This window comes from Miscanthus floridulus, chromosome 16 (assembly GCF_019320115.1).
Source record: "Miscanthus floridulus cultivar M001 chromosome 16, ASM1932011v1, whole genome shotgun sequence".
Lineage (NCBI taxonomy): Eukaryota > Viridiplantae > Streptophyta > Magnoliopsida > Poales > Poaceae > Miscanthus > Miscanthus floridulus.
In genome coordinates, this window is record NC_089595.1 from 112,649,575 (window position 1) to 112,670,942 (window position 21,368).

The 21,368-nt window shown below is 50.8% G+C and overlaps 1 protein-coding gene across 1 annotated transcript; it reads right to left on the bottom strand.

The window, feature by feature from the left end:
- Window positions 1-18,338: 18,338 nt before the first annotated feature.
- On the bottom strand, window positions 18,339-19,357 carry LOC136510070 (uncharacterized). The gene has a single exon (XM_066504641.1). The coding sequence runs from the start codon at window positions 19,355-19,357 to the stop codon at window positions 18,764-18,766; it is 594 nt and encodes a 197-aa protein (XP_066360738.1). The 3' UTR covers window positions 18,339-18,763.
- Window positions 19,358-21,368: the final 2,011 nt, after the last annotated feature.

A 21,368-nucleotide genomic window follows, 5' to 3' on the forward strand; every position in this document is an offset into this window, starting at 1 on the left:
CCGCGTCGGCGACGGCGGCGAAGGTGAACCCGTCCGCCTCGTCCTCGTCACGGGCGGTGGCAGTGACAGTGGCACAGCTGCTGCTGCTGGTGGCCGGTGCAGCGGGAGGTGCGACAAGATCCAGGCGGGCGATGGCCGCAACGCCGCGGTGGTGGTCGCTTTCGGTGTCGGGCATGGCGGCCAGCTGGCTGGGCCGTCGTGGTCTGGTGGAGCAGAGCTCGTCGTGCGCCGCGAGCTGGCCGTGGCGCGCGGAAATAAAGGTCGGGTGGGCCGGCGGGGAAGGGGGAAACGGGCAAGGGCAAACGGCAGATGCACGCGCGAGCGGGCCAGCCGGCCAGGCCAATCGGCAGGTTGGTCCACTTGGCAGTGAGCGGAGGAAGCTGGAGTGGCTGCTGGGTGAGCGGGCCAGGCCTGGCGGGTGGCGATGACATGTGGCGGCGGCCGGCGATGGAGTGGGACGACTGGAATGCAGCCATGCAGGCAAGCTGGAGAGCAGCAAGGGAATACCGCCGATCCCAAGTGGAGTCACTGGAGTGCAGCAGGCAGCAGTCGGAATGGATGCGAATGCGACTCGTCATGTGCCTTTTCTTATCCTTTTGCACGGTTCGTCTGTTCCTCGTAGGCCTTTTTGTACAGCTACACATCGTTCACCAACCACTGCCACTACCCACTGGGAGTGTTCGGTGTTGAAGTGGGACGTGGTCGATCAGGTCTTGCTTTGTAGCCGTCCTTCTCTCTCTGTGTTTGGCTATGGCTACACTCATTAATTATTATTATTAGATCCACACTTCAATCCATACCTATCGAAGGAAATTAGAATAAAATAATTAACTATTCATGTGTTGGAGTAGATTATGACAAAAATTAAATATTTTGTAATCTTAATTCATCTCAATATAAATAGATTGAAGTGGATACAGCATACAGGTGTTTTGATAAAGATTCATGTATGCATGCTTACGGTGTCAGAGTTGTATGGCATCGCGTCCTCTTCATTTGCTTGCACGTGTGTTGCTGCATTAATCAATGTAGCACTAGTACAGGCTGCTTGTTCCGTAAGGTTTTTGCGGAAGCAGTGCAACAGAAGGGCTATTAGGTTGACCTAGATGGCCTGATGGCCGCCGTCCCTCATCTTCAAGTTAATGGGCCCAAATCCTGGACCATCTCTCTCTCTTCGGCTTGGGCCGATGTTCATCCCTTACTATTTCTTTTCAACTTCCTCTATTACCTTTTGCAAAAAAAAAAAAAAAAAAAAAAAAAAAGAAGAAGATGAGCTAATTGGATATATGCCAATACAAATATCGTGCTTCCGAGGTATACTATTACTATTCACAGTGTTGGGAGAGTGCCATTATAATTTCATACATCTTTAAAATATACCATTGCTTACCCCTTTGATGCATTTATCACAATTTCTATACCAAATTGCCCTCATCTCTTTCCAAAGAACCCGACGCAGCAACCACGGTGACGCTAGCTCAGCCCCCACAATCATAGATGTAACACCTTTGGTGTTACGAGCTCGTTTAGCACCACGATTTAGGCCTAAGTAAAACTTTCGAAACGAGTTTCTCGGATTTTTTATTTAAAACGTACTCCTACGTGTAACAGTGGCGCTAAGTGCAGTGGTAACATGTCCCTGGCTGTCGTCTCTGCATAAGACTGTACAAGTTGACCAACTGCTCCTCTCGTGCTTACAAAGCTGGTGGTCTGGTCCGAATTTTTAATAGGAACACGTGGTTCTGCCCCCTGCTCTCGCCATGTCCTTTCACGTTCTGTGCACGCGCAGGTGCGCCGCTGCCGGCCACGCTGCCCCGTCCCATCCTGCCTCCGCATCGGTGCTCTGGCGGGTGTACGACGTGTACCTCCCTCGTGCTGCTTCCCGTTTCTTCCTTTTCTACTGCCGTGGAGGAGTCGCCCCAGCTCCGGTCTGCCCGTTCGGTCTGCTCCTACTTGCTCTGACCTTGCTTGCCTCTGTCTGCTACAGCTTGTCTCAGTCTGTCCTCGCTGGTCTGGACCGCCTCTCTGTCGAGCCAAGCACACGATTTGACAACGTCCCAGTCGCCTTGGCCTACTCCCTGCGCCCCCTTCTTTTTCCTCTCCACTGTCTCTCCTGGGTCACAGCAACCGCAGCGCCGCCGTGGCATACCGCCATCGCCGCTACCGGCACCGCACGTGCAGGCGCGCCCTAGCCATGCACGGCTCCTCGCCTTCCTCTCGCGCACCGGTGCTGCTTTCCCTCCCAGCTCGCCTTGCCGTGCTGCTCGCCCTCCTCGCTTGCTCTCTCTTGCTCGGCTCCTCACCGTTGTTTGACTGCGCCGTCCAACGTCGGTCCCTTGCGTGAGAGCGCGGGCTCTCTTGGTTCCACGCCGGAGCCGCAGCACCCCACCATTTGTCCACGCCGGGTCCACCGGTGCCGGAGGGCCTGCCCTCGTCGAGTCGCCGCAACCCGCACGCCGCCACCTCCACTGTGCACTGAGCCGCCTCACCCCACCGGTGCTGGCCCGTCCTCGCGAGCGAGCGCGCCCACACCCTTTGCCGCACTAGACAAGTAGTTTTCCATGCTGCCCTCTCGTGCGCCCACACCATCGCAGTGGCCGCGCCTGCTGACACCCCAGCGCCGCCCCCTTCCCCGCTCCTCAGCGAGTACCGGCGCTCTCCTCTGCTTCCCCACGTCGTGCGCCCCTGCCATAGCCGTGCTCACGCCCACGTGTAGCATCGGCGTCCCCGCCACCGCCTAGGTGCCCTCATGCGCGCACGGCTCACTGCTAGCGCACCTCCACCGTAGGGCCATCCATCCGTAGCACCATGCCGCTCTCCTTCCTCTCACCGGGCCCGCGCCTGGCTCCGTCCCCTGCCGCACCACGCAGTCCCCTAGCCCTACGAATGCACTAGACCGAAGACATGGCGCTGCCCTCCGGAGCCACCATTGCCCCACGCGCCGTTCCGCCATGCGTTCCAGGAGCACCGTCGCTGGGCCACCCTCACCGCACCTTCCGCTCCTGTCGTAGCTCCGCCTTTCCTCCATCGAGCACCAGGCACCACGCGTGAGCGCGCCCGTACCCCTGGTCCCACATTGGACCCGCTGCTCCTCGGCGCCTGGCCGCACCGTGGTTCACCGCTACCCCACGCCGTCTTTCCCCACCGGTGGGTGCCTGGGATTTGGCCAGCTATAACCGTCAGGCGGTGCTCCTCTAGGAGGAATCCACACACAAGGTTAGCTCTAGCAACCATCTATCACCTGCAACCGAGTATGAGGGTTGTGAGTATGAGGAGCATGGCACTGAGCGGTGTGAGGTCACTGTCTACATCGGGAAGAGTGAGGAGTTCCTCGATCTCACTAAAGCCTAGAGTGTGACCGCAACCGGGTTTAGCTTCATCGACACCTACCAGGTTGTGGCCCGTAAAGCCTTGCTGTACCTCTGCCAGATCTATGAAGGGCCCATTGCCTGTACCCCCATGAGGTTCTTTCCACCTTTGGACAAGAATCGATGGGCATGGAGGGCTCGCATGGAGGCTTTGCAAGGGTGGGATGCGCAAGAGGATAGTCCAACCGTGGTGCACTTGACCACGTACCTGCTTGCTCTAGATAAGCAGTATGACCGGCAAGCCTTAGAACTGAGGATCTGCCTCCGTCGAGCTAAGAAAGCCGAGATCTTCAATTGGATGCTTCAGGTGCAGCTCGCTGAATCGCATGTCAGTGCTGCAACTGCTAAGAGCCAGGAGACTGCCATGTTGGAAGCTTTGAAGGAGGCTAAAGATCGGCATGTCCATCAGCTATGGGAGGCCTATCTTATCACCAGGGCCGAGCGGAGGACGCTGGCTGCTGAAAGGCAGGATGCCCCGATCTTGGAAGGGATCCCTATCCACCCGCCAGAAAGAAGGAGAACCGGTGTTGCAGTGCCGCCAGCACCTCCACCCTCAGAAGTGTCAGAAGTTGAGCCCTTGGTTCCTCTCACTCAGCCATTGCCACGAGAAGATGCAGATCCGTAGCCAAGGCGGTGGAAGAAGCCATCACGCCCGGCAATGAAGATGCATGGCTAGAGTAGCTTAGTTGCCTTGGAATGTTGCACCCGTAGTAGTAGTGTTGTTCGTCGCTATCCTCCGGTATTGTACTCTTGCCGTTGTTTTTTGTCCATAGTTGTTGAGATCGTCCGTCATAGGGAAGGTGAATGTTGTGTCGTGAATGGGAGCCTAAATGGCTATATGTTGTACCCGTACAAGACCGTTGGACCATGCATTTTATTTATTTCGATGTGTTTATTGTGTTCATCTACCTTAAGTTCGTCAGATGTGCTTAAGAGTTTTCATGGGCGATATTAAGTGGGTTACAAGAGAAGTTGACATTCAGATGCCAGCAGATCAGCCGTGCTTGGGTAATATTGGACACTGTATCGACTAATTGTGGATGTCCCATAAAACACTTGAATGTCTTTAAATCAAATCCATCATTGGATTTGAATTCCTTGTCCCTTGTTGTAAAAGGGAACCCTTATTGTTTGAATCTTCCCTTGCAATACTCCCTTTACTACAAAATACGTGACTCGTATGAATAGTACATGTTAGACTGATGGTTAGTTTCGAGAAAGCGTAGGGTCCATTTTGCATAATTACGCGTCCTCTATGGATCCTGGCCGCGTGGGCCGGCTATTGGGCTACGGTCGGTGCACCTGGCCGGATCGCACCAGCTACCGACCAGTCACCGCGTCGCTTAGGCCAGACTCGCTTGCCTTGGTCGGCCTGTTGCCACCCGCCTGGGCCTCCGGTCGGCCAGCTCTTGCGCCGCTGGGCCGCACGCACGCTGTGCGCCTGCGGGCTGAACCAACGCATCCACCGCTAGGCCGTTTGGTGGCCGCTGGCCCCTTGTGTTTTCTAAGGCGATTACGAAAATTAGTTTTGGAAATAAACTTGTAAAATTCGTAGAAAATCATAGAAAAATCATAAAAATGTCAAACTAGTTTTGTTGAGTTTCTAAAATCATGATCTACCTAGTAGTGTATTCTGTTCATATAGACTCGGTATATTTTTAGGGTTGCTCTAATTATTTTAAAAGGCTTAATATAGTTAAAAGGAGAACTTATATGAATTTCCGTGATAAATCGGTGACAGTGTTGACTCTAAAAATTTTACAATAAATTACTGATAGTATTAGCTGCTCACTATAATTTATGTAGCTCTAGAATAATTAGTTTGCTAGATGGATAATGATGCTCTATTTTGAATAATGATTAAATCGATAGAATGAAATAAAGAAATAACTTGGGTTTGTATAACTAAAACATTGGTTGGGAAGTAACGCCATATTCAACAACATGGATACATAGACAACATTAGAGCTATCTCGTTAGCTTGTGAGGCATGATCGGGTTTGTAAGCATTCCGGTTGTTGTTGATTATTTATATTTATTCATTTGTATCAATGCATATCATATAGGTACGATGATGGATCAACGGATCAATTGAAGGATGATTGAGAATCCGAAGATCGTATAATGGTATTCTCTCTAGGAGATGATGTAATGGGCTTGCTATTCAGTTTATGGTGGATGATCTAAAGATGCAAATACTAACTTTTGGTTATATTTTACCCAGGCAAGCCCCAGTGCATAACCTCTACTTTTCTGTAGTTTAAATTATATTTGTGCATTAAGTTTTAAGGAGTTGAATAAAACCCAAATGCATATATATATATCTTTATCCTATGAGTCTTACTAGTATGACAGGATCGTGTAGATTGCTATGCTACAGGACTCCAGTAGAAGTCGAGTGATTGTCTGTCACTCGCGAGATATAGGAAATATGTTACTGTATTATTATCACTTGAAAAATATAAATGGTGGAAAGGAAAAATGGTGACTAGATAGGGATATGGTTTGGGTATTGGTGGGTGTAAGAGGTTGTGTCATCGTAGACGCGGGGCATGGCTTGGTTACACCGCTTTCTCAGTCTGTGTCGGTTAAGGACCGATCGTTGCTTAAGGCTCTAGGCAAGTCACAGACTTATTATCCCGAGCACATACTTAGGTATGGACGCTTGGAAGACTTGTTGCTCTCTTGTCGTGGATGTGGCTCTTTCTAGACCGACTGTCAGGGTGGTTTTTGGGTTAGAAGGTCCTTGCACCGCACTAAGTCCAGGACTCAGGGGAGGGGGCTTGGAGTCCTAGTTTGGATGGGGACCTAGACACCTAGGATAGGAGGGTGATGGGTTGGTCCTGCTTGTGCCTTGGGTACAAACGGGGCATGAGTTTTCAGGGTACCCAGCTGGGGGCATTGATTCACGAATCACCGAGAGATCTGGTACGACCTGTCTACGGTTTAGTATCGTAGTAAGAACTGAAAGATAAAAGATAGAAGATGGAAAAAGGAATTTTGATTCCTTACCACCTGCTTGAAAGTAGCATAGGTGCTTACATAGAATGGTTAGTTAATGAACTAATGCACTGCTAATAAAAAATCAAATATAAGGATGTACATTTAGTAATATTTCCTACAGATGCAATAAATCCACAAGCCAGATAGCCTTGCATATCCTTGGAGTCTTTTTCTTTTATCCTATCGGGTAAGTCTTACTGAGTACAATTGAGTACTCAGGGTTTTATTTACCCCTGTTGCAGGTGACAAATGGTTGCTAGAGCTGACCTTGTGTGTGGATTCCTCCTAGTAGGCTCAGAGAGAATTTCCTTTACGCTGTGATCATAGTTTTTATTTATAACTCTCACTAAATATTTTTATAAATGAAAGTTTATAATCTATTGTCATAGTTTATATATCAATGCTTAATCATCTCATAAACAGTTATTTATTTCCGCTGTAATTTTGATAACATGTTTATATTCCGCTGTAACTTAAATTATTCATAACTCTGATAATATGATTACATTTCGTTGTTATATAATAAATATTATACTCTGATGTTGTACTAAAAGTGATGTAAGAAATGATTACGAATGATATAAGTTTTATTCTCTCATTTGTGATCCTGATGAAAAAATGTGGATTTTTGGGTTCTCCCCTGGGGTGTGCCTGATGGAACTGCGTAATTTGGTGTACTCCCTGAAGTGCTTAGTGTCTAATGGAAGACGAGCACTCCTGGGAGGCATTAGATTAAACGGTTTCTGCCATAGGTGGTATCAGAGCACAAATGAGGAAATAAGGCTTCAAAAACCTTTTTAAAATAAATTTTGACAACAAATTCTTTTCAAAAGTTAGGACGTTTGTATACGAAGTATATAAGTACCCCTATTACTATGGTTATGTATCCAGGATAGATGGCACTCTGCTGACTTAGGTAGGTTTAATCAATTTTTTTGTAGGTACACTAATCCGAACATAGTTCGATAGTATCGATTAGCTACAGGGAGAGAACGTTATGCCAAAAATCTAAGAACGGTTGCCCTATATGTTGGCAACAGTGGAAGGACATATAGGACGTGCATTCATGCATATCCCGTTTGTGCATTGTAGCGCTCGTATTGCTTGTAGATCCGCCCTCCATAGGGGTCACGCGTGTCGTATTGTGCACGACTGACTCATTCCTGTTCTAGAGTTAGGTCTGCACTGTGGCTTTGTGCTCCGTGTTTGCCCATGGTTGATGCCTGTTGTGACCCATGTCTCCCCATACCCATTTTCTGCACTCTTGTTAGACCCTTGCCCTACAGTCGTACTAGTCAGTAATGGCATCGCACGTCGCTCGCCTCAAACGCGTGAAAAATTTGGTTGATTCAATCATAGTGATCCCATGCAGGAACCCTGGTGAACCACGTCAGGACCACTAAACGCTCTGCCTATATAAGTAGATTCTGGCTTAGCCATTGGTATCACCACTCGACACACTTTAGCTCGCTTAGCTTTTCCTTTGAGCCTGCTTTTTGCTCAGTCCTTCCTCACAACCACCGCAAGGGATGGCAGGAGCCTGGGTTAGTAGTTACTATCTAAACATTGAGAGTTTCCCTAGAATCCTGCATGCCACCCTACAAAAGCTCAAAGTCAAACATCGTCCTGAGCATGAGGGCTATGAGTATGAGGAGCATGGCACCGAGCGGTGTGAGGTCACCGTCTACATCGGGAAGAGTGAGGAGTTCCCTGACCTCACTAAAGCCTAGAGTGTGACCGCAACTGGGTTTAGCTTTATCAACACCTACCAGGTTGTAGCCCGCAAAGCCTTGTTGTACCTCTGCCAGATCTATGAAGGGCCCATTGCTCGTACCCCCATGAGGTTCTTTCCACCTTTGGACAAGAATCGACGGGCATGGAGGGCTCGCATGGAGGCTTTGCAAGGGCGGGATGCGCAAGAGGATAGTCCAACCATGGTGCACTTGACCACGTACCTACTTGCTCTAGATGAGTAGTATGACCAGCAAGCCTTGGAACTGAGGATCTGCCTCTATCGAGCCAAGAAAGCCAAGATCTTCAACCGGATGCTCCAGGTGTAGCTCGCTGAAGCGCATGCCAGTGCTGCAGCTGCTAAGAGCCGGGAGACTACCATGTTGGAAGCTCTGAAGGAGGCTGAAGATCAGCATGTCCATCAGCTGCGGGAGGCCTATCTTGTCACCAGGGCCGAGCGAAGGATGCTGGCTGCTGAAAGGTAGGATGGCCCGATCTTGGAAGGGATCCCTATCCACCCACCAGAAAGAAGGAGAACTGGTGTTGCAGTGCCACCAGCACCTCCACCCTCAGAAGTGTCAGAAGCATTACCACGAGAAGATGCAGATCCGTAGCCAGGGTGGTGGAAGAAGTCGTCATGCCCGGTAATGAAGATGCATGGCTAGAGTAGCTTAGTTGCCTTGGAATGCTGTACCCGTAGTAGTAGTGCTGTTCGTCGCTGTCCTCCGGTATTATACTCTTACCATTGTTTTTCATCCGTAGTTGTTGGGATCATCCGTCGTAGGGAAGGTGTATGATGTGTCGTGAATGGGAGCCTGAATGCCTGTATGTTGTACCCGTATATGACCGTTGGAACATGCATTTTATTTATTTCGATGTGTTTATTGCGTTCATCTACCTTAAGTTCGTTAGATGTGCTTAAGAGTTTTCATGGGCGATATTAAGCGAGTTATAAGAGAAGTTGACATTCAAATGCTAGCAGATCAGCCATGATTGGATAATATTGGACACTGTATCGACTAATTGTGGATATCCCATAAAACACTTGAATGTCTTTAAATCAAATCTGCCATTGGATTTGAATTCCTTGTCCCTTGTTGTAAAAGGAAACCCTTGTTTGAATCTTCCCTTGCAATACTCCCTTTACTCTGTGGTCTATGACCCCACCGCCTTCATGGCACATAAGTTGGTAATAGTTGCCTAGTTAAAAGCTTATGGTGCCATGATGAAAATGAGGGCTCCCTATGGAATAGCTGCCACATGGTGACGTTGCTCGACATGTGCTGGTATTGAGGTTGTTAACCATGTACCTTTGCCAAGTTACCCTGCCATACTGCTTTTGCTACAAAATATTCTCCTTGGAAATATTCAGGTGTTCAAATGGGAAATCCACAACGGGTTGATGCAAAAGGGTTCTCTCGAGGTAAACAAGAGGAGGTGGTTTTGAAGGAAGCGTGTATGTTGCAATCTTAGTTCATACAAAGGTTGGTGCATATTGCAGACAAGGAAGGGAAGAAAAGAAGAGTAGTAAGGAAAGTTAGCCGTGGGTAGTCGGGTGCGATAGTAAAAGCCAGAGTAGATGTCATGTCTCAAGCCTATGTTTAGTTGGCCGTGCTACGCATGCCGAATTGTTTCGCTACATGCCCTGCAAACGTTGTCTATTTTAGGCCCTTAGCTCCCTGTTTTTGCATGGCCGCAGCATCGTGCCGCACTCGCCGTCTTTGTGCACTGTGTGTTTCTCCTTTTCCCTGCATCCGGTCGGCTCTCGACCCCCACGTCTCGTCCCCCGTATCGGACCCCCCCTTTTCCCTCACTTCTTTCTTCTTTTGGAGACACGGCCACCCGCACACTTGCCTCGTCGAGCGGACCTCCCCCTCTCCACTCCATTATTTCCCATCTGCTCACTTGTGCAGGGAGCGCACCATGGTCGTGTTTATCCCCACTGCATGAACCATCTGTGTATCCCATCCCCACCGCATCCGCTTCCGGTGTCTTGTGCCCCACCCCCGTTCGCCACTATAAGATACCCTTGGTCCTTGCTCTCCTTCTTCATCCCCATTTCTCTCGCATTCGGAGCAGAGCTACGTAATCCAGTCACCATTGTGAAGCTTAGTTCGTCAGTCTGAGCTGATGGTGTAATCTGAGAAGAAGAAGGATCTAGTTTCGAAGAAGTTCAAGTTTCCGTTGGTTAGTTTGGTCTTAGGGTTCACGATGTTTGACTTCTAAGTCTCCTATTTCTGGATCTGTTGGACCTACGCCATAATTTGGATAATCATCTTCTTGTTGTTTCTCCATTGCCCTCGTCTATCTCGACTTCTGGATTAAGTCTCGGTTGTACCAGGTTGCTCTTGACTATGTATCCCTAGATCCCTGTGTGGTTTAGTATTCGAAGTCGTGTAATCCCTGAGCTACGAAATGTAATCGTGTTTTTCCCCTTTTCTGGTTCTAGCTTCAAATCTCGGGATGAGATTCTTTTTAAGGGGGGTTGGTTGTAACACCCCTGGTGTTACGAGCTCATTTAGCATCATGATTTAGGCCTAAGTAAAACTTTCAAAACGAGTTTCTCGGATTTTTTATTTAAAACATACTCCTACGTATAACAGTGGCGCTAAGTGCAGTGGTAACATGTCCCTGTCTATCGTCTTTGCACAAGACTGTACAAGTTGACCGATTGCTCCTCTCGTGCTTGGAAGCTGGTGGTCTGGTCTGAATTTTTAATTGGAACACGTGGTTCTGCTCCCTGCCCTCACCATGTCCTTTCACGTTCTATGCACGTGTAGGTGCGCCGCTGCCGACCACGCTGCCCCATCCCATCCTGCCTCCGTGTCGGTGCTCTGGCAGGTGTACGACGTGTACCTCCCTCATGCTGCTTCCCTCTCCTTCCTTTTCTACTACCGTGGAGGAGTCGCCCCAGCTCCGGTCTACCCATTCGGTCTGCTGCTACTTGCTCTGACCATGCTTGCCTTGCCTGGCTTAGCTTGTCTTTGCCTGATATGGCTTGTCTCAGTCTGTCCTCGCTGATTTAGACTACCTCTCTGCCGAGCCAAGCACCCGATTTGATAGCGTCCTAGTCGCCTTGGCCTACACCCCACGCCCCCTTCTTTTTCCTCTCCACTGTCTCTCCCGGGCCACAGCAACCGCAGTGCCACCATGGCATACCGCCGTCACCGCTACCGGCACCGCACGTGCAGGCACACCCCAGCCGTGCGTGGCTCCTCGCCTCCCCCTCACGCACCGGTGCTACTTTCCCTCCCAGCTCGCCTTGCCGTGCTGCTCGCCCTCCTCACTTAGCTTCTCTCCTTTGTTTGACTGCGTCATTTGTAGTCGGTCCCTCGCATGAGCACGTGGGCTCCCTTGCTTCCACGCTGGAGTCGCAACACCCCACCATTCGTCTGTGCTGGGTCCGCTAGGGCCGGAGGGCCTGCCCTTGTCGAGTCGCTGCAACTTGCACGCCACCACCTCCACTGCACGCCAAGCGACCTCACCCCACCGGTGCTGGCCTATCCCCACGAGAGAGCGTGCCCATGCCCCTCTGCCACACTAGACCTATAGTTTTCTGCACTGCCCTCCCGTGCGCTCGCACAATCACAGTGGCCGCACTTGCTGACGCCCCAACACCGCCCCCTTCCTCGCTCCTCAGTGAGTATTGGTGCTCTCCTCTACTTCCCCGCATCGCGCGCCCCTGCCGTAGCCATGCCTCACGCCTGCATGTAGTGTCGGTGTCCCCGCCACCGCCTAAGGCGCCCTCATGCGTGCATGGCTCCACCATAGGGCCGTCTGGCCGTAGCACCATGCCGCTATCCTTCCTCTCACCGAGCCCACGCGTGGCTCCGTCCCCTGCCACGCCTCGCCGTCGCCCTACCCTATGGATGCGCTGGACCAAAGACATGGCACTGCCCTTCGGAGCCGTCGTTGCCCCATGCATCGTTCTGCCATGCGTCTCGGGAGCACCGTTGCTGGGCCACCCTCACTGCGCCTTTTGCTCCCATCGCAGCTCCACCTTTCCTCCATCGAGCACCAGGCACCATGCGTGAGCGCACCCGCGCCCCTGGTCCCATGCTGGACCCGCTGCTCCTCAACGCCCGTCCCGTAGCACTCGGCCGCACCGTGGTTCGCCGCTACCTCACGTCGTCTTTCCCCACCGACAGGTGTGATGGGTGGCCAAGATTTGGCCAGCCATAACCGTCGGCCGGTGCTCCTCTGCTCCTCTATATGTAGAAGATGAAGCAAAGGGTATGAATCCAAGCCGAAATTTTATACAGGGTCCTTACTGTGAAATACGTGACTCATACGAATAGTACATGTTGGACTGATGGTTAGTTTTGAGAAAGCGTAGGGTCCTTTTTGCATAATTACATGTCCTCTCTGGATCCTGGCCACGTGGGCCGGTTGTTGGGCCGTGGCCTGCGCACCTGGACGGACCGCGCCAGCTACCGGTCTACCGCCACGCCGCTTGGGCCAGGCTCGCCTGCCTAGGCTGGCCTGTTGCCACCCGCCTAGGCCTCTAGCTAGCCTACTCTTGTGCTGTTGGGCCATGCACGTGTTGTGCTCTTGCAGGCCGAACCAGCGCGTCCACCGCTAGGCCGTTTGGTGGCCGCTGGCCCCTTGTGTTTTCTAAGGCGATTACAAAAAATAGTTTCGGAAATAAACTTGTAAAATTCATAGAAAATCATAGAAAATCATAAAAATGTCAAACTAGTTTTGTTGAGTTTCTAAAATTATGATCTACCTAGTAGTGTATTTTGTTCATATAGACTCGGTATGTTTTTAGGGTAGCTCTAATTATTTTAAAAGGCTTAATATTGTTAAAAGGAGAACTTGTAGGAATTTCCGTGATCAATCGGTGATAGTGTTGACTCTAAAAATTTTATAGTAAATTACTAATAGTATTAGCTACTCACTATAATTTTTGTAGCTCCGGAATAATTAGTTTGCTAGATGGATAATGATGCTCTATTTAGAATAATGATTAAATCGATAGAATGAAATAAAGAAACAACTTGGGTTTGTATAACTAAAACATTGGTTGGGAACTAACGCCTTATTCGACAACATGGACACGTAGACAATGTTAGAGCTATCTTGTTAGCTTGTGAGGCATGATCGGTTTCTAAGCATTCCGGTTGTTGTTGATTATTTATATTTATGCATTTGTATTAATGCATATCATATAGGTACGATGATGGATCAATGGATCAATTGAAGGATGATTGGGAATCTGAAAATGGTATAATGGTATTCTCTCTAGGAGATGATGCAATGGGATTTCTATTCAGTTGATGGTGGATGATCTGAAGATGCAAATACTAACTTTTGGTTATATTTTACCCAGGCAAGCCCTAGTGCATAACCCCTACTTTTCTGCAGTTTAAAATAATGTTTGTGCATTAAGTTTTAAGGAGTTGAATGAAACTCAATTGTGTATATATATATCTTTATCCTATGAGTCTTACTAGTATGACAGGATCGTGTAGATTGCTATGCTATAGGACTCCGATAGAAGTCGAGTGATTGTCTATCACTCGCGAGATATAGGAAATATATTATTGTATTATCATCACTTCAAAAAATATAAATGGTGGAAAGGAAAAATGGTGACCGAACAGGGATATGGTTTGGGTATTGGTGGGTGTAAGAGGTTGTGTCACCGTGGACGTGGGGCATGGCTTGGTTACACCGTTTTCCCTGTCTGTGTTGGTTAAGGACCGGTCGTTGCTTAAGGCTCTAGGCAAATCACAGACTTAATATTCTGAGCACATACTTAGGTATGGGCGCTTGGAAGACTTGTTGCTCTCTTGTCATGGATCTGGCCCTTTCCAGACCGACTGTCAGGGTGGTTTTTGGGTTAGGAGGTCCTTGCACCGCACTAAGTCTAGAACTCAGGGGCAGGGGCTTGGAGTCTCAGTTTGGACGGAGATCTAGACACCTAGGATAGGAGGGTGATGGGTTGGTCCTGCTTGTGCCTTGGGTACAAGCGAGGCATGTGTTTTGAGGTACCCAGCTGGGGGCATTGATTCGTGAATCGTCGGAAGATTTGGTACGGCTTGTCTACGGCTTAGCATCATAGTAAGAACTGAAAGATGAAAGATAGAAGATGGAAAAAAGAAATCTGATTGCTTATCACCTGCTTAAAAGTAGCACATGTGCTTAGATAGAATAGTTAGTTAATGAACTAATGCACTGCTAATAAAAAATCGAATATAAGGACGCACATTTAGTAATGCTTCCTACAGATGCAATAAACCCACAAGCCAGATAGCCTTGCATATCCTTGGAGTCTTTTCTTCTCTCCTATCAGGTAAGTCTTGCTAAGTATAATTGAGTACTCAGAATTTTATTTACCCCTTTTGCAGGTGACAGATGGATGTTAGAGCTGACCTTGTATGTGGATTCCTCCTGGTGGGCTCAGAGAGGATTTTCTTTACGCTGCGATCATAGTTTTTATTTATAATTCTCACTAAATGTTTTTATAAATGAAAGTTTATAATCTGTCGTCATAGTTTATATATCAATGCTGAATCATGTTATGAATAGATATTTATTTCTGTTGTAATTCTGATAACATGTTTATATTCCGCTGTAACTTAAATTGTTCATAACTCTGATAATATGATTACATTCCATTGTTATACAATAAATATTATACTCTGATGTTGTACTTAAAGTGATATAAGAAATGGTTACAAATCATGTAAGCTTTATTCTCTCATTTGTGACCCTGATGGAAAAATGTGGATTTTCAGGTTCTCCCCTAGGGTGTGCTCGATGGAACTGCGTAATTTAGTGTACTCCCTTGAGTGCTTAGTGTCTAATGGAAGACAAGCACTCCTAGAAAGCATTAGATTTGGCGGTTCTGCCACAATAGACGCCAGTGACAGCGAGGCGATCGTGCCGAGCAAGTCCGTGAGCCACTGCCCCTGAGCCCTCGCGCGCAGCTCCTCGTTGCCTCACATGTAGGTTGTAGGGTCGTCTGCCGCCCCCTGGTTCGACTGCTCCACATATAGTCGGAATGGAGTCCATAATCCATGCGGAGCAGGAATGGAGTCCGCCATCAGCAGCTACTACCCGTGCAACCGCAATGTATTTGTCTTTAGTCGCCACAAGGCGAAAGCACTCCCGCTCCACATCTATCCATGGAGGGGGAGGCATACATCTGCCAGCTAGCTCTAGCGGCCTCTGGATCACGATTAGGCAGGTGTAGTAGGTGACATGACGCCAACGTGGCTCATTTCTGTTCGGTTGATGGTTTTTGTGGCTGATAAACCAGCTAATGCTGTTTTGTTGTGAGAGAAAAATATTGTACCATGACTGATAAGCCGAGTTGATAAGTTTAAGCGAACATTAACAAGGTTCGAGCTCTCGGCACGTACACATCGTACGCAAGCAACATGAAGCAATGAGCGTCTCTCTCTAGTCAGCGTAGAGCTCGGCAACATGGAAGGACGCGGCACCACGGCCCATGGGGCAATGGCGGTAGCTAAATAGCTAATGTTGTTCTAGGATGCACACGCGCGTGCACCGGTGTAGGGTTGTAGGCACATGACGCCAACGCGTGCTCGCTGCATGGCGCGACGTAAACGAGCGAGTCCAGTATGTGCGTGAGTGCTGATAGAATTGACAGGATCATCTGCCATAGATCTAGCAAGTATACTGATATTTGATATAAATAGCGAGTCCTAGAACATAAAGTAGTGTCGGATTTATAGATAGAGTGAGAGAGAGAGGGGTTGCAGAGGTGCAAACCATCGGCTGCCTTTGTAGAAGATGAGCTGGCCATGGAGTCGCTTGTCGGTGGCGTGGTGAAGCCTGACGGTGAAGACGCTGTCGCTATGGCGGCGATGGCCGGTGGCGGAGCTTCCTGTCGCTAGCAACGCCCCCTCTCTAGATTGGCTAGGGTTAGGATATAGGTGGGGCATCTAGCGGTTTAGGTGAACCTCGTGCCTTGTGCCCTAGCCTCCACCTCCTTTTTTATGGCGTTGTGCGATGGGGGCCCACCAACCATGGAGTGGTTGCGCGCCTCCGATCAGGGCGCGGATCCAAGGGTACAATTAGCTGTTGGGCCAATTGGTGGAGATCAATCTAACAAGTGTTGGTAGCATGGAGGTCCATCAGTCTATGTACAATAAGGCACTAGGCATGGCAATCGGCAATAGCTGTATCGCAGGCGAGGCAAGTCGGCAACATGGTTAAAGCACGTTGGAGCAGATTGCACAACATGCGGCTCCACGCCACACGCCACGTGCCGCAGGGACGAGCTGGAGCGCACACCGTCCAGGGGCAGTCTGATGGTACCGCGTATGTGCCATGGAAGCGGATGAGTGAGCAGCGGGAGGTGCAAGGCCGGTGCGTAGGCGCGACCACAGAAGCGGGCGAGCACGACACTCAAGGGCCAACGAGCAGGGAGGTGCAGCGCTGCACTCAGATATCCAGACACCTGGCCATGCCCAACGACGTACAAAACATGAGAGAGGGAGAAGGAAAAGGAGGAAGAAGAGAAGGGCAATTTTGTCCAGAAATTGTGATGAATGCATCAAAGAGGTAAGTAGTGGTATATTTCAGAGATATGTGAAATTGTAATGGCACTCTTTCAATATCATGAATACTAATGGTCTATCTCCAAAATGCAATATTTGTAATGGCATGTATCCAATTAACCCAAAAAACAAACTTCAGTGTTTGATTTCATTTCGATATTATTGGACGGACTGGAGTAGTACTTTTATGATAATGATACACAACGGGCGTCCAGACGGACCTGACCCGCCTGACCTGACTCACCCGTGCCGCACGTCGCCTCGTGCACTCCACCTTATCCTTATTCGACTGCTCACTCCTGTAGCGCTCGCGTCCCTCCCCATTCTTATCCTCTCGTGTCCCGCGCCTACACCCGACGATGCGGGCATCGCTACTTCCTAGCCAGCGGTGGCTCCTTCCCCCATCCCCGGCGTCCTTCTCCCCACACCGGCGGCCTTCTCCCCCACCTCGGCACTTGATGTGGAAGAGGTGGCCGCACCGGGATAGCGCGCGGGCCGTCGTCGTCGACCATCTCGGCGGTCCTCGTTTCCCTCCCCCTCCCCTATGTTCCTCGACCCCCGACGACTCCTTCCCCCACCCCGGCGTCCTCCTCCCCCACCTCGGCGGCGCCCCTCCCCCCACACCGGCGTCCTCCCCCACCGAGAGCCCCCAATGACCACAGATTCGGTGGCCATGGCACTCCTCGCGCTAGTCTCTCTGTCCCCCCTATGTTGTAATTGTATGTTTCAAGAGTTTCAGAGGTATGTTGCATTTGTTTCATATGGATGTTACAAAAGTAGATTGGAAGATGTTGCACATGTTGCAATTGTTTCAGAGGCATGTTGCAAGAGTATGTTTTGAGTGTTTTAAATATTTCAACGGTATGTTTTATCTGTGTTTTCTGGACGTATGTTGTAATTGTGTTTGTCTGGATGTTGCATGTATTTCACACATATGTTGCATGCGTTTTATTCGGATGCATGTTGCATATGCAGTGGTTTTCAAGTGTGTTTCAGGTTTGTTTTTCAAGTGTTTTATAAGCATGTTTCAAGTGTTTGAACCGCCTTCAGACGTATATTGCAGCTGTTGTATTTGGATATTTTAAAAGTGGCAGGGCATCCATACGAACGAGGGATAGACGATGGGTGCGATGGGCGACGTTGTCTCTGGAGCGGGATGGGCGCTGGGCAGAGGGTCGCGTATGTCACGGTTGGGAGCAAGGGGTGGAGGTGCGTGGTGACGTGGGCGCGGCGGGTGGATTTGATTTTTTACATGAGGGGGGCGGGCGGTTGAGTCGAACAGAGCCGCGTCAGAATGCAGGCCTAGGGCCGGACGTCCGGGCGCTAGGCTTGTCGGTACTTTTATACTTCTCCGATGTACAATGTACTAGTACTCATATTTTAGTGGTAGTACCAGTAGATACAAAATTAGAGATGTAGTAATACTTGGATTTGGGAAAAAATACATTTGTAACGGTAGTAATTTCGAGATTATCAGTGCTGCTACAAAAGCAAACAGAAAGCCACAGAAGAGGCCAAATGGTCGACGAATCTACCCTGTTCGCTCGATCGTATCAGCCATATTTATCAGCTATGATATAGTATTTTTCTCTCATAATAAAACAGCATCAACCGATTTATAAACCTAAGAAACGCACAACGGCCACTTTTCACATCGTGGTCCGTGCAGCGGGCGCAAGCTAGAAAGGCCTGCCCGTGCAGTTCCGACCCACCATTTTACACTACACTACACCTACGCTACGCTACGTTACTCTCCCACCCACACGGCCACGCCCACACACACACAGGCCGAGAGGCCGCGCACCAAGAGGGCCGGGCCCAAACTAGCTAGGCGCCAAACTTGCCGTGCACCCGACAAGGTCCGGCACGAGATCTACCACGGCTCCTAGAGAGACGACGACGAGGCCATCAAAACCAATCAGCCACGTCGGCACGTCGCGTCGCGTCCCGTCGTCGGCCGGGACCGGCGCACCAGTCAATCATACAGCAGCGACGCACGTTGGGCGCGTCGGACGAGACGAGGACGTGCACCTGCTCTGCTCCCCCCGCGACCGCCGCCGGCACGGCGCTCCACTCGTGCGGCTGGCGGGTAGCGGGGTAGCGGCTGGCTCCCCCTCACGCCGGTGGTCACGGGGTTTTCCCCGCCGACCCCGAGAAGGAGACGCGGCCGAAGCCCCAGTGGCCGACCCGGTACATCTCGTCCAGCCACGCCAGCTCTTCCACCTCGGCCTGCTGCATCTGCTGCCGCTGCTGCTGATGCACCGTCGCGGCTGCCGCGCCGACGGTGGCGTGGTCATCGGCCACGTCCAGCAGCGTCCCGTTGCCCGCGCCGGGCACGGCCCCCGCCGCCTTGGTGCCCTTAGCGGACGCGGAGGAGGCCGCGACGTCGCGCACCCGCTTCCTGCGCAGCAGCGACCGCCTGCGCCTCCGGAGGCGGCGGCCCACGGCGAGCGGCGCCCTGACGAGCGCCAGCCCCAGCAGGGTGACGACCGCGCACGGGCAGCACCCCAGCGCGACGCAGTCCGCGATCGCCGCCGCCGCGCACGACCGGCACCTCCACCCCGCCCGCCCCGCCACCGCCGGGGACGGCTGCTGCTCCCCGTCGAACCAGCGCCCGCGCCTCGGCAACGCCGCAGCCGACGCCACCACCGCCGCGCGCTGCTGCTGCTGCTGCTCCTCCCCCCTCCCCCTGCCCATCATCGCACAGCAGCGCAGAGGCATGCGCGGCCGGCACACGCAGTGACTGAGCGAGGTCGGCTCGGGAATTGAACCGAAACGCCTGCCTCGGTCGAATGATCGCGACACGACGCGGCGAGCGTTTTGTAGGTGGGTTTTTGTAATGTTTCTGGGCCACGTACGGCGACCGCGCGAGCTGCCGCAGCGCGTGCACTGCGAGCCCGCGGCCCGCAGGCGGGTAATAAAAGGAGGGGGGAAAAAACACCCATCTCGCCTGTGTTACCGCCGCTGCGCCTGACAGTAAAACTAAGGAACTGGACACGCACAGGCTGGCCAGCCTCGCACGCCGGCCACGGACCGGAAACGGCAAGCGGTGAGACGCACCGCGCATTCTGCCCGCCGTCACCATTTCGCGGCGACCAAGAGCGCGCGACCGAATTTATTACTCGTCGCCGGGCGATCGATGGTGACAGTGAGGTAACTTTTTTATTACAGCTGGACGATGGGATGGGTGACTCACTCTACAGGCGACCATACACGGAACGGTGATCGCCGCGGGCAGGCGGAGGACAGGGAGCCACAGTGCTCGGAAACAGCAAGCCCTCTTTGTGGCTGGTGCTTTCGCTCTCACGCTAGTACTAGCTTTTTTTTTGGGGCGGGCACCCATAGTCCCATACCCACTCGCTGCCTGCCCACCCCGTGAGTGAGGAGTGAGGAGTTAAATAAAAAAGAGCTAGCGAGAGGAAACGGCGGTGGGGCGGGTAAAATTGGGCGTTTTCATCCATCCAGTTCCAGTCTACTGTCACACTGTGCAGCCGGGGATGCATGCACTGCACGGCAGTGGGGTTGTACAAATGGAACTGTAGCAGCCAACGCATCGCGATCTCGTGTCTGATTCTGTGCAGTCACAGCAGGGAGAGATGCATGGAGGGTGGACGGACGAGTGGTTTGCTTTGCTAGCTCGCGTTGCAGTTGCAGCGACCGTACGTAGTAACCGCATCACATGCCTGCGAGTGCGAGGCAGTGCACGCGCCCGTGAGAATTGAAAAAGAGAACAACAACGGTGTCCCTTGGTGGAGGTGGAGGCAAGAGATCGAAGAGTTCAGGCTTCACTCATCAGAGAGACAGTTCGGTGCTTCGGTGTGTGAGGAGGACCCGAGAGCTAGCTGCCTCTGCCTGCTACTACTACTGTGCTGTGGGGTGCCTGCAATTTCACCGGCACTTTTGGGACAAGGCTTTGGGATGTGAAGAGTACTTGCATTATTGATCAGAAGGCGACAGGTGCAAGTGATGACGCGAACGCTCGGTTCTTTTGCGGAACGACTCGTCTATCGGGTGCATAGGTTTTCAAATTAACGTAGATGTTCATATTATTCTAGTTTTATTTGACGGCAATAATATTTAGACGATGTGTCCATCGACCGCGAGGAGTCTGCTATCTCTAGTCTTGTAGAGATATTCATATATAGAGGTACGTCGATTAATTGCTGTGCGTATATATGTTCACACGTAGTTAGCATGTATAAGTGTCTACATCTATATTATACTGCATGTAATAAAAAAGAGTAAATGCTCCATTACTAAATACGTGTAGCACATCTATATTTAGTACTATAATTTTAGAAAAGAGTAAGCAATGACCATCAGTAACGTCTAGCGCGTCGTCATGCGCTACTGGAGCTAGCAAATGCGGACAAGCAAGACGGACGGCAAGAGAAGTGGCTGCAGGGGCAGGCGGCAGAGACGGGAACGCATCGGTGCACGTGGAGAACGTGTCGGAATCTCGTGCAAATGGTCTGACTGGTCGTAGGAGAACATGGTACTGTTCTTCCGCCATGTTCCTGCAGCACAAAATGCATTGGCCTTGGCCTGTTGCCCACACACACCAGCTTGAGTTCTGGCTACCAGCATCTGCATCTACTCATGTGATCGAGAAAAACTACCATAAAACACATGCATCTAGTGTACTTATGTTTGGCTACCAACATCTTCTGCATCTAGAGAACAAAGCAGCAGTCGAGTACTACTGCTGGAAAAATAGGAGCATGGAACACAA

Bases quoted from the DNA above. Each gene is read 5' to 3' on its own strand.
- LOC136510070 (XM_066504641.1), bottom strand. From the start codon at position 19,357: ATGCCTCTGCGCTGCTGTGCGATGATGGGCAGGGGGAGGGGGGAGGAG.